General features: G+C 40.5%; 1 protein-coding gene across 8 annotated transcripts in view; it reads right to left on the minus strand.

Annotated features, from left to right (window-relative positions):
- Positions 1–2592: 2592 nt before the first annotated feature.
- The window catches only part of B3GLCT (beta 3-glucosyltransferase), a 127587-nt gene continuing 117315 nt past the window's right edge, over positions 2593–12864 (minus strand). For 7 of the 8 annotated variants that reach the window (XM_065581356.1, XM_065581353.1, XM_042842825.2 and 4 more), the window contains one exon: positions 2593–4632. In XM_065581356.1, the coding sequence (XP_065437428.1) occupies positions 4465–4632 (168 nt within the window). In that variant the 3' untranslated portion in view covers positions 2593–4464. Of the gene's footprint in view, positions 4633–11785; positions 11821–12864 lie in introns of all 8 variants that reach the window. The other variant, XM_065581357.1, reaches the window with a different exon arrangement.

Raw genomic sequence — 12864 nt, forward strand, 5'->3', positions numbered from 1 at the left:
TCGGATTCTTAAATCTTGGGTCGAGTGCTGTAGCTATCTTTAGAAATTTCACATTGGTACCTTCTTTACATTTTGTCAAATTTGCAGTGAAAGTGTTCTTCAAATGAACATGTGCTGGGTCATCATCCGAGACTGCTATAACATGAAATATATGGCAGAATTCGGGTAAAACAGAGCAGGCGACATACAATTCTCCCCCAAGGAGTTTGATCACAAATTTAATTAACGCATTATTTTTTTAACGAGTGTCATCAGCTTGGAATGGTGGCTGAAGCATGAAGAGGCATATGAATCTTTATCGCATCTGGCACGTAAATATCTTGCGATGCCAGCTACAACAGTGCCATATGAACGCCTGTTCTCACTTTCAGGGGACATTGTAATTAAGAAGTGGGCAGCATTATCTACTGTAAATGTAAACAAACTTGTTTGTCTTAGCGATTGGCTGAACAAGAAGTAGGACTGAGTAGACTTGTAGGCTCTAAAGTTTTACATTGTTTTGTTTTTGAGTGCAGTTATGTAACAAAAATACCTACATTTGTAAGTTGCTCTTTTATGATAAAGAGGTTGCACTATAGTATTTGTACAAGGTGAATTGAAAAATATTATTTCTTTTATCATTTTTACAGTGCAAATATTTGTAATGAAAAATAATATAAAGTGAGCACCGTACACTTTGTATTCTGTATTGTAACTGAAATTGACATATTTGAAAATGTAGAAAAACCATCCATAAATGTTTAATAAATTTCAATTGGTATTCTATTGTTTAACAGTGCGATTAATCGTGATAAATTTTTTTGAGTTAATTGCGTGAGTTAACTGAGATTGATCAACAGCCCTAATTATTATATAGTTGGGAACCCTGAGGTGCACAGTTGCAACACACACAGTATGGGAACTCTCTTATATTTACAAATATAATTTATTAATACATTTAGCACAATCACAAACACCCCAACTCATTAAGGTAGATAGACTACAGAATGTACATCTGCACATCCATATACTCTCTCACCATCTCTTGTAGAACAACCTGAAGTGTTAGCCATCATCTTCCTCATCACCATCACCAGTGGCCGTCACTCTGGCACCTCCCAAGGACTACATCTTCTCCTACTGCCCCTGGGCTGCAATGCCACTTTTATAATACGTTACACTGATGCCGTTATGTTTGATGCATATTCAGTAGGGAATTTTTCCCCTATTCCTTATTTCTATTTCCTCACCTCACTAATGTTGGAGGGTCTTTTTTTCTATAGGTTAGTATATCAGTGATCTCAACTTATCATATATGTCAGTTCGTTATTATGGCCCTTTTGTGGTTAGATATTGCATTTGTTATTTCTGTCCTAACCGGTTATTTCAGTTGTGGCGTACCTGTTAAGTTTAAAAGGGCATGAACTTAGGAAGCCCCCTATGCCAACCTACTGCAACGCATCCTTTATGTTAAAGCTCACAGCCATATATGGACTGTATGGTTTAGTTCATCACCATCTATCTAGGTGAAAGGTCCCAAACATATGTATGCTAACTTTGCTTGCTCTGACTTTTCTAGCTCTTTGATCTTAGGACCTGAAGGTTCAGGACTGCATCAGAAGTCTCCCCCAATTCCAACCTCCACAATACTCTCAGCCATCCCAAAGAATTGCAGTAAAAGCTAGGGCAGGGATCGGCAACCTTTGGCATGCGGCCCGCCAGGATAAGCCCCCTGGCAGGCCGGGCCGGTTTGTTTACCTGCCGCATCTGCAGGTTCGGCCGATTGCAGCTCCCACTGGCTGCGGTTCGCTGCTCCAGGCCAATGGGGGCTGCGGGAAGCGGCGCGGGCTAAGGGATGTGCTGACTGCCGCTTCCCACAGCCCCCATTGGCCTGGAACCTGCGGACATGGCAGGTAAACAAACCGGCCCGGCCCGCCAGGGGGCTTATCCTGGTGGGCCGTGTGCCAAAGGTTGCCAATCCCTGAGCTAGGGTAATGGCAAGATAAGGCAGGGACTTTAAAAAGCTGCTTTGTTTGCAGTTCTGGAGGGGAGTTCTGGCTGGCAAGCTATTCTATTCTGTTTATGTTCCTATACTGTGCTCATCACCGTGGTATCTGAGTGCCTTCCAGCGGTGCACTAAGCAATGTAACTAAGCTTTGTCATGTGTTTGTTCTCTCACCTTCTCCCCAGGAGGAGTGTGCGCATTGGAGTGTCTTATTTTGGTAGGTGTGGTTTTAGGGTGTTTTTGGATGGTTAAATCATAGTGCCCTCAGACCCGTCTGGTGATATTGTATATTATTTGTTTTGCATTAGCACCTAGGAGCCCCAGCTGTGGACCAGGAATCCATTTCGCAAGGCACTGAACAAACAGAGCTTGTAATCTGCCTTTACCATTTGCACAGGAAGAGACACAGTCAACCAGTGTGAACTGGAGAAAGAGGTCAGGAACCAGAAATAACAACACTGTTTGAACTCTTTCTTTTGGTGCTACTGACTTCTGTTTTGTTAACTTTATAATATCCTATGGTGTATTTACCACAAGGAGTACTGGATAAATGAGTTTAAACATTCCAAAGTGTATTTGGTCTTTGAAGAAGGATGGGAACAATGCACTCAAAAATTTAAACAAGTACGTTTTTATTCAGTTTTAGGCTCGCGCAGTTCTAAACAGTAAACCTAATTAACAATACATCCACAGTACCAAAGAATGTAGCTCTGGTATCAGTAGAAATGTCTACTGTTCAAGGCACTGATATTGGTAAGAAAAAGTTACATTATGTTGGTTACACCTATTTCAACATTATTTTAAACCACTATGAATGTGATCACTATTCAAATGCTTAAAAATCCACAAGCTACATTCACAAAAATGTGCATACTTCTCAGTGATTACCAAATTACTTCCCCATTTAGACTTGGAGTAAGTATTGCATTACTCTGGAACTGAAACAAGTGCTGAACTACAGAAAATATTTTAAAACATGTACAAATAAACAATTTCGGTAATATGGCTTTAAGACCCTGCATTTGGTTACAACATAGCAAGCAAAGTTAGATAACAGGATATACACACGATATGCTGTTGTCTTAAAAGGAAAAAATCCTTTACTGTATACAAATTAGTTTAGAACATACTAAAGCCAGATTTTATACAAATATCTTTACAAAACTGAATTATACATAGAAAACAAACAAAAAAGTCAAACATTCAGCACTCTTTACATGTTAATATTATACCCATTATATTACTTAGTTGTATATTTTTATTAGGTATATTGTAGATCAGGGATCGGCAACCTTTAGCATACGGCTCGCCAGGGTAAGCACCCTGGCAGGCCGCGCCGGTTTGTTTACCTGCCGCGTCTGCAGGTTTGGCCGATCGCGGCTCCCACTGGCCGCAGTTCGCCGTCCCAGGCCAATGAGGGCGCGGGAAACGGCAACCAGCACATCCCTTGACCCGCGCCGCTTCCCGCAGCCCCCATTGGCCTGGGACAGTGCACCGTGGCCAGTGGGAGCCGCGATCGGCCGAACCTGCGGACGCGGCAGGTACACAAACCGCCCCGGCCTGCCAGGGTGCTTACCCTGGCGGGCCGCGTGCCAAAGGTTGCCAATCCCTGCTGTAGATGATATAAATTACGGATGTTACAAACTAATTTTTAGCTTGGCACTTAGATACTATGGTGATGTGCACATTATAAATATCTAAACATTAGATTTTCAAATTCCTTAAGAGAGAAACATTTATATTTGCCAAAGATAGAAACAGTCACCTAGGTTTTTTAATGAACCATGGCAACATCTTGTAGTCAATTTAAGAATCCCAGACCTTTCTTTGGATTTTCTAGGCTGTTATTTCCTACAAAAGCTAACATGTTTAAAGGTGAAATAGTAGTTCAAACTCAAAAATGAGTCATCTATCCCATGCATCTGCAACATCTCTATTTGGAAACAATACAAAGAACAGTACATGACGTTTTCTTTCCAGACCACTGTTCATTAAAATACACATCTCCCTACCCTTTCATTACCTATGGACTGATTCTGACTGATTTCAAGAACCCAGAAGTTCTTCTGAAGTCATTGGGAAGTATAGGTATTCAGTACCTTTTAGAATTAGGCCCCTAAATATGGAACTTAGGCCACTACTAGACAGTGAGGAAAAGAGAAATGTGAATTGCTGGTGTTTCACAGAGAATTCCAAAAGGGAACATACAAAAATACTGTATACGACATTTAAAATGTTAAATACAATGGTCACAAGATTCAAAATTAAAGGTATTTCTGACAATAAATCCTCAAACCACACACACAAAATCAAGCTGGTTCCCTTTTCCTTTTCTAACAAGTGTAACACGTACTGGATCGAAACATTCAGTGTTCTATGCAATATGGCAGACAAGTAGTACAACACAACACCAAAACTACAGTACAGCCTGTCTCTCACTAATCTGCAGTACCTTATTGAGATTTAAAATATTTTCTATATTATAAATCTTCCCTTATACGTCTTTGTTTCTTTTCAGTAAATGAATCTTCCATCTTTGGTGCCAGCCATGTGAAATACACCTTGACTGGATCAACGTTCCAATGCTTGTGAAATGATATTGGAATTTGGTGAGCAAGGTAGTCCTTTGGATAGTCCATTGGTCTTGCCTAAGATGGGAGGATAAAACCCAAAATACTAATTATCACTGGTTTAAAAAATGCTGTTTTAGAACAGTAAAGTGAATTTTGGATAAAGAATCATCACTCAATAGACCTCTCATCTCAAATGTTTTGACATCAGTAATATAGTATTACTGTAAAAGATTCCATAATTATTGCAGTCATTTTTACATAGTCCTATTAAACTGACTGGCTTGCATTAATTTATATTAATGTATCCGACTTTTAAGGACTGCAATCATCATGGTGTTTGAGTCCTACTACTCAGCTAGACAAGGTTATAACTAAGGTTGTCAAGCGATTAAAAAAATTAATCGCACTGTTAATAGAATACCATTTATTTAAATATTTTTAGATGTTTTCTACATTTTCAAGTATATTGATTTCAATTACAACACTATACAAAGTGTACAGTGCTCACTTTATATTTATTTTTATTACAAATATTTGCATTGTAAAAACAAAAGAAATACTATTTTTCAATTCACCTAATACAAGTATGGAGTGCAATCTCTTTACCATGGAAGTTGAACTTACAAATGTAGAATTATGTATAAAAAATAACTACATTCAAAAATAAAAGTATGGAAAACTTTAGAGCCTATGAGTCCATTAAGTCCTACTGCCTGTTCAGCCAATCAGTCAAACAAGTTTCTTTACATTTGCAGGAGATACTACTGCCCGCTTCTTGTTTACAATGTCACCTGAAAGTGAGAACAGGCGTTCGTGTGGCACTGTTGTAGCCAGCATCAGAATATATTTACGTGCCAGATGTGCTAAAGATTCATATGTCCCTTCATGCTTCAACCACCATTCCAGAGTGTTGCTCTTTTAAGACTTCTGAGAGCATGCTCCACACCCTGTCCCTCTCAGATTTTGGAAGGCACTTCAGATTCTTAAACCTTGGGTCGAGTGCTTTAGCTATCTTTAAAAATCTCACATTGGTGCCTTCTTTGCGTTTTGTCAAATCTGCGGTGAAAGTGTACTTAAAACGAACAACATGAGCTGGGTCATCATTCGAGACAGATATAACATGAAATATATGGCAGAATGTGGATAAAACAGAGCAGGAGACATACAATTCTCCCCCAAGATGTTCAGTCACATTTAATTAGCACATTATTTTCTTAACTAGTGTCATCAGCATGGAAGCATGTCCTCTGGAATGGTGGCCGAATCATGAAGGGGTATATGAATGTTTAGCATATCTGGCACGTAAATAACTTGGCAATGCCGGCTCCAAAATTGCCTTTTCTCACTTTCAGGTGACACTGTAAATAAGAAGTGGGCAGCATTATCTCCTGTAAATGTAAACAAACTTGTTTGTCTGAGCGATTGGCTGAACAAGAAGTAGGACTGAGTGGACTTGTAGGCTCTAAAGTTTTATATTGTTTTGTTTTGGGATGCAGTTATGTAACAAAAATATATATATATTTGTAAATTGCACTTTCACAATAAAGAGATTGCACTCCAGTACTTGTATGAGGTGAATTCAAAAATACTATTTCTTTTGTCATTTTTACAGTGCAAATATTTGTAATAAAAAATAATATAAAGTGAACACTGTACACTTTGTATTCTGTGTTGTAATTGAAATCAATATATTTGAAAATGTAGAAAAATATCCAAAAATATTTGATAAATTTCAATTGGTATTCTATTATTTAACTATGTGATTAAAACGTGTGATTAATTTTTTGAGTTAATCGCATGAGTTAATCGATTAAACAACAGCCCTAGTTAGAACATGTAAAAGTAGTAATAGAGGGAAACAGCTAGAATATTTTCACAAATGTTTGTATTATGTTTTCAATTACATTTTTCATGTTGAAACAAGCTGCAAAATTTTAAAGTAATGTAGAATGAAGTCATAGTCAGTTTGTTTTGAGGGGACATGTCAGTTTAGAAATTATCACATTGAAATGATTTAATGACTAGCTGATTTCACAGTCTTTGCCAAGTTGGGAATATGAAAGATATGGAAATGAGGGATAATCTTAACTGGCCAGGCACACCAAAAATAAATAAAACTTAGAAAAAGTACCTGGCCTGGATTTTTTTCACCATTTGTTTTCTTTATTCACAACGCAACTCCAGACCTTCTTATCCCAGTTAATCCCAAAAAGAAGCATTAACTTTTTATAGCTTTATTTTAGGGGTTGCTAGAAGCTAATTGCGCTCTCTCTCTCTCTCTCTATATATATATGTATATACACACACACACATTGCATAACACATTCCACCACAAAAGATTCTTACAACTCTTTTTTGAGAAGCTTTTATGTTGATGCAGCACACCTTTGAACGGGGGCAGGAGGAAAGCCCTGGGGCTAGAGAAGTGTCTTTTCTTTGTCCTTTGAAATTCCATTTAAGTTTTGCTGAGATATAGATTTTTGAAAATTGTTATTTCCCTTATCTCACTTGCGTTTCCTCAGAAAATTTTTGAGACTGCCAAAATAACTAAACACAAGCATTCTGAAGTGCCGCTACAACTGCTGCAATACTGATTTTTAAATGCTTTGGAGCTGCAGGAGCAGCTGCTGGATGTGGGGCAGCAAGAGGAAAGCTGAGCCAGGCTCTGTCCCCAGCAACCCACATCCCCACTCTGGAGGCACCACATAGCAAGAGCTCCCTCAGGTCCTTCCTGGGAGGAAAGGGAAAGCCAGTCTGAGCTCTCCCCAACAACCCCCTAAAGCGTATTCTTCTTTAGGATCACAGTTTTTCCTGTCAAATGATTGAAGTCTGTGCTGCAGGCAGAAGGGTCAGGGTTCAAATGCTACTGCTGATGCATGATTTTGTGTCTGTACGGGGGTGTTATTACAGTTGCACATAGTATAATTTTCACATTTTTCCTTTTAAGAAAAACCTAGGAAATTACATTAAAAATGTTAAGAAAAAGTTGCAAAGGTTGTAAAGTCAAATACTTTAAAGTTAAGAAATGCCACATTTGTGGTTGCCTATGTAATCTCAAATCTTCTCCCTTGCAAATATGCGTTATGGTATGGTGTTTAATTACATTATTGCATACAATTTTTTAACAGGACTCCCATCTCATCCAAGGCTTTATCTTGCACCCATTTATTTTCTGTACAGGATCAGGGCTTTAGTGCATAGCATGAATGCACAAAAAGATAGGATTAAGGTTATATGGGCAACCATAAATCTGGCATTTCCTAATTTTTAGTGTTTGATTTTGCACTGAAGTCCAAAATAGCTTTCTTTTAATATAGGTTTTTCAGTATTTACTATAATTTAACATTTTTTGAAAGTCAATCTTGCCTCCAACATCACTATGTGGTCACATCAGCTGAAAAGTGCTGTGTTTTTTCTTTATTTTGTTTGGTTATTATTTTGTGATCTTGTAAATTGTTTTTTTCTGGGTTTTTTTGTCTACATTTTTGTTCAACAAGGCCATCTATGGGCACAGGGGTCTGCCTGCGTGGAACAACTTGCAAGATTTATTGGTTATAGCAGAGGTGGGCAAACTACGGCCCGCGGGCCACATCCGGCCTGCGGGACCCTCCTGCCCGGTCCCTGAGCTCCTGGCCTGGGAGGCTAGCCCCCGGCCCCTCCCCTGCTGTTTCTCCTCCCCCGCAGCCTCACCTCACTGTACCGCCGGCACAATGCTCTAGGCGGCAGGGCTGCAAGCTCTTGCCAGGCTGCAGCTCTGCAGCTGCGCTGCCCGACCCGGTGCTCTGTGCTGCACGGTGGCGTGGCTGGCTCCAGCCAGGCAGCGCAGCTGCTTGTCCTGGTGCTCTGGGCGGCGTAGTTGTAGTGCCGCCAGCCACCAGTGCTCCAGGCAGCGTGGTAAGGGGGCAGGGAGGAGGGGGGGGGTTGGATAGAGGGCAGAGGAGGTCGGGGTGGTGGTCAGGGGGCGGGGGTGTGGATAGGGTCGGGGCGGTCAGAGGGCAGGGAACAAGGGGGGTTGAATAGGGGCAGGAGTCCCGGGGGGGGGGGCAGTCAGGAAGGAGATGGGGGGTTGGATGGGGCGGCAGGGGCAGTCAGTTGGCAGGGGTTCTGGGGGCAGTCAGGGAGAATGGGTGGTTGGACGGGGCAGCGGTCCCGGGGAGGGGGGCAGTCAGGAATGAGAGGAGGGGTTGGATGGGGAGGCGGGGGGCAGTCAGGGGCAAGGGGTCCAGGGGTGGTCAGGGGACAGGGCGGGATGGGGCAGGGGTCCTTGGGGGCCGTCAGGGGGCAAGAAGCGGGGGGGGGGTTGGATAGGGGGCAGGGGCCGGGCCACGCCTGGCTGTTTGGGGAGGCCAAAAAGTTTGCCCGCCCCTAGGTTATAGCTATCGGCTATGGCTGTGTGGTATGTTTACCATAAGGGACAGTTTGCATGGCATATGTTGATATCACTCATTCTTGTCTCGACACCCAGCCTAATCACAAATTTCTGTGATCTGGCTCAAAATTATTTACCATAATAGCAATCCCTCACATGATCCCTTACATATATGCCAATATATAGACCAAAACACTGCGCGCTTATTTCAGTGCAGGACCACATTGTGTTTCTTTGTGTAAAAAAGGACATTGCATACCTTTGGGCCTCTAACGTTCACAAAAAATCTAGTAAAATTTAAAGAAAAATATTTTAATTTTTTAAAACCAACACACACAACATAATCCTGCACTGAAATAAGTGCACATAGTGTTTGTTTGAACATTGGCATATATGTATATAGGATCAAAGAAGGGAATGCTATTAGGGTAAGTAATTTTGGGCCAAATCACAGAAACTTGTTTTAAAATTGGGGAGGAAACATTTTATAATATGTCCCTATTTTATGCACTGCTTGGATTCTACAAAGAGTAACCTAAGTTTAGGGTCATTCCCTTTGCTCCAGTTCTAAATGCTGGATGCCAGAATTGTCAACGTGGCAGGATAAGAAGTCCAAGACCCTACCACCATACAGAGTAATGGTGAAAATATGAGGTTCTTATGACGAAAAAGATAATTGATCCCAGGAGATATTACTCCTTTGCCAGATATCTTCACATTGTTACCCTTTGTCAACTACACTGAAGAAGACAGAATCAAAATCAACCCATGTGTGTCTGACTTCTCAATGCAACAGAAGTATTCACTTTTGTTTGTTTAAAAAAGCTTTTGGGGGGAGACGTAGATACGCTGAAGGGTAGGGATAGAGTCCAGAGTGACCTAGAACAATTGGAATATTGGGCCAAAAAAAATCTGATGAGGTTCAACAAGGACAAGTGCAAAAAGAAGAACAGGAGTACTTGTGGCACCTTAGAGACTAACAAATTTATTAGAGCATAAGCTTTCGTGGACTACAGCCCACTTCTTCGGATGCATAAGGACAAGTGCAGAGTCCTGCACTTAGGATGGAAGAATCACATGCACCGCTACAGGCTGGGAACCAACTGTCTAAGCAGCAGTTCTGCAGAAAAGGACCTGGGGATTACAGTGGATGAGAAGCTGGATATGAGTCAGCAGTGTGCCCTTGTTGCCAAGAAGGCTAATGGCATATTGGGCTGCATTAGTAGGAGCATTGCCAGCAGATCGAGGGAAGTGATTATTCCCCTCTATTCGGCACTGGTGAGGCCACATCTGGAGTATTGTGTCCAGTTTTGGGCCCCCCACTACAGAAAGGATGTGGACAAATTGGAGAGAGTCCAGTGGAGGGCAATGAAAATGATTAGGGGGCTGGGACATATGACTTGCGAGGAGAAGCTGAGGGAACTGGGGTTATTTAGTTTGCAGAAGAGAAGAGTGAGGGGGGATTTGACAGCAGCCTTCAACTACCTGAGGGGGATTCCCAAGAGGATGGAGCTCGGCTGTTCTCAGTGGTGGCAGATGACAGAACAAGGAGCAATGGTCTCAAATTGCAGTGGGGGAGGTCTAGTTTGGATATTAGGAAACACTATTTCACTAGGAGGGTGGTGAAGCACTGGAATGGGTTACCTAGGGAGGTGGTGGAATCTCCATCCTTAGAGGTTTTTAAGACCTGGTTTGACAAAGCCCTGGCTGGGACGATTTAGTTGGGTTGGTCCTGCTTTGAGCAGGGGGTTGGACTAGATCTCCCGAGGTCTCTTCCAACCCTAATCTTCTATGGTTCTATGATTTTTCCCTACAACAATTCAATGGAATATGAGTAAAGCACTTATGTAAAACAAACAGGTTTCGTTTGCAGTTGTTCCCATTAAAATATTTAAATTTGTCCTTTGCAGTTAGATTTATACTAAAGAGGATTTCAGTAAAAATGTATATAAACTCTCAAAATAAGATTTTATTCTCTCTCAACACTTTAGTGTCTTGCTGACAAATAAATAATATAAAAAAGTTTTTCTTTTTCTAAGTAACAAACATAAGAAAAAAGGAGATCAGCATATTAAGGAAGCTAAGCTAAAAATTGATTTACAATTTATTGTATGCTTTCCATTACTGATGGATGTATTAATGAATGCTCCATAGTGCTTTCATGCTGTACTTTGTACATTCCTTCCATACAATCAGGTAATACAATTTGACATTAACATGATCCTGTTCTTGGGATTTTCTTCTTTGATATTTTATAAGTTACTGAAATGCTTATTTAAAAAACAAAATAACCACTGAAGAACCAAGAGGGAGTCCAATACCCTGAGGCACTTTGAAAATCTCAACATTGGAGAATATCTATGGATTTGATGACCTTAAGAAATTTATTTTGACATAGATAATTACTGAACTACTCTCACTTGAGCCTGGCAAAAAACCCTCTTTCAGTAGTTTGTTTACTTTGAAATTTATATAAACCCTCTGCTGCCTTGATAAGGAACAAATTTGCTTTAACTGCATCTGTATTAATTACAACATTCTTTATATTTCAGATTACTTTAGATAACTCTGACTTAAAATGTCTGACTGTATATCATCATAGATCTTATATACTACTCTCCTGATTGTACTTTCTCTATTTGATCCTTTATTTCATGCTCTGTGGACTCAATTACTGTATACAATTATCACCAACCGTACTAGTTAGATATTTTTACAGTGCCCAAATGCTAAGCCAGAGGTGGTGCCTGAAGCCTATCTAGGGACCAAGGGGAGTTTAAGAGCATAAGAGCCAAGCATGTGGCTGGTGTGTGTCCAGCAGGGGAAACTTGACCAGGGTTGCAACAGCCGGTAACTTACCTCAAAACTTCTTGCTAAAAAAACAAGGCTGTGACCTAAGAAAGTGTGAGAAATGTCAGGCTGAAAGGAACTATTTCAGTTCAGTGGGAGGTATCAAAAGTAGTTTTAGAATAAAAACTATCTTCTCGTGTCACATCAGTGACTCCATTATCTCTTTTTCGCTCCTATGTGTTACTTCCATTACTATATTTAAGACCCTTAATCAAAGATGTACTTCATGTTTCATCACAGTCTTGACATGGTACATTAACAATCACATTTCTCTTACAAAAACAACGAGGAGTCTGGTGGCACCTTAAAGACTAACAGATTTATTTGGGCATAAGCTTTCGGTGCCACCAGACTCCTCATTGTTTTTGTGATACAGATTAACACGACTACCTCTCTGATATTTCTCTTACAGTGTGCTGTATAATTTTTTTTGCAGCACTTTCTACATACTACATTTGCGAGTAGCTGCTAAATAAATGTATAAAGGCATGTCTTAACAGACTGGTTTAAACTTTACATTTATTAATTTTCCATGTGTAGTATGCTATTTTTAATGCTATTAAAAACATTTTGCGTATGGAAGAGAACACAAAGATGAAATTATTTTATATTTTCTGGCTAGTGCTCACGTAAAAAATATGACAGTGAATTTGAATTCATGATTAGCCTGATCATCAGTTTGCAATCTGTCCCAGAGTAAAGGGCAGAGTTGTTGCAGGCAGGAACCCAAGAGGGAGATTGTCACTCAAGGAGTCACAATCTATTGCTGCTCCTCCTCCCTGCTACTCCTGTGAGGAAGTAAACTGTGATGGGTCAGTCTATCTATACTTGTTGCAGCATATACTCCCCATGCCCTGGCATAACTAGACTGCTGGGAACACTGAGGGGCAGAGACAAGGCTCCCCTGCTCCTTCACCCATCTGTGTAAGATAAGGATGCTGCAGCTCTGTGGAGACTGATTACCCACATGTGCAGCAATCACTTACTGATTACCCACATGGTACAGCACACTTGCACTAAGAAGGAAAAGAGAACTTTATGCCTCCTTACAGAATAAGACATGATCTGATCCTATATCATTAAAGATA

The sequence above is a fragment of the Chrysemys picta genome, chromosome 1, assembly GCF_011386835.1.
Source record: "Chrysemys picta bellii isolate R12L10 chromosome 1, ASM1138683v2, whole genome shotgun sequence".
Taxonomy (NCBI): Eukaryota; Metazoa; Chordata; order Testudines; family Emydidae; genus Chrysemys; species Chrysemys picta.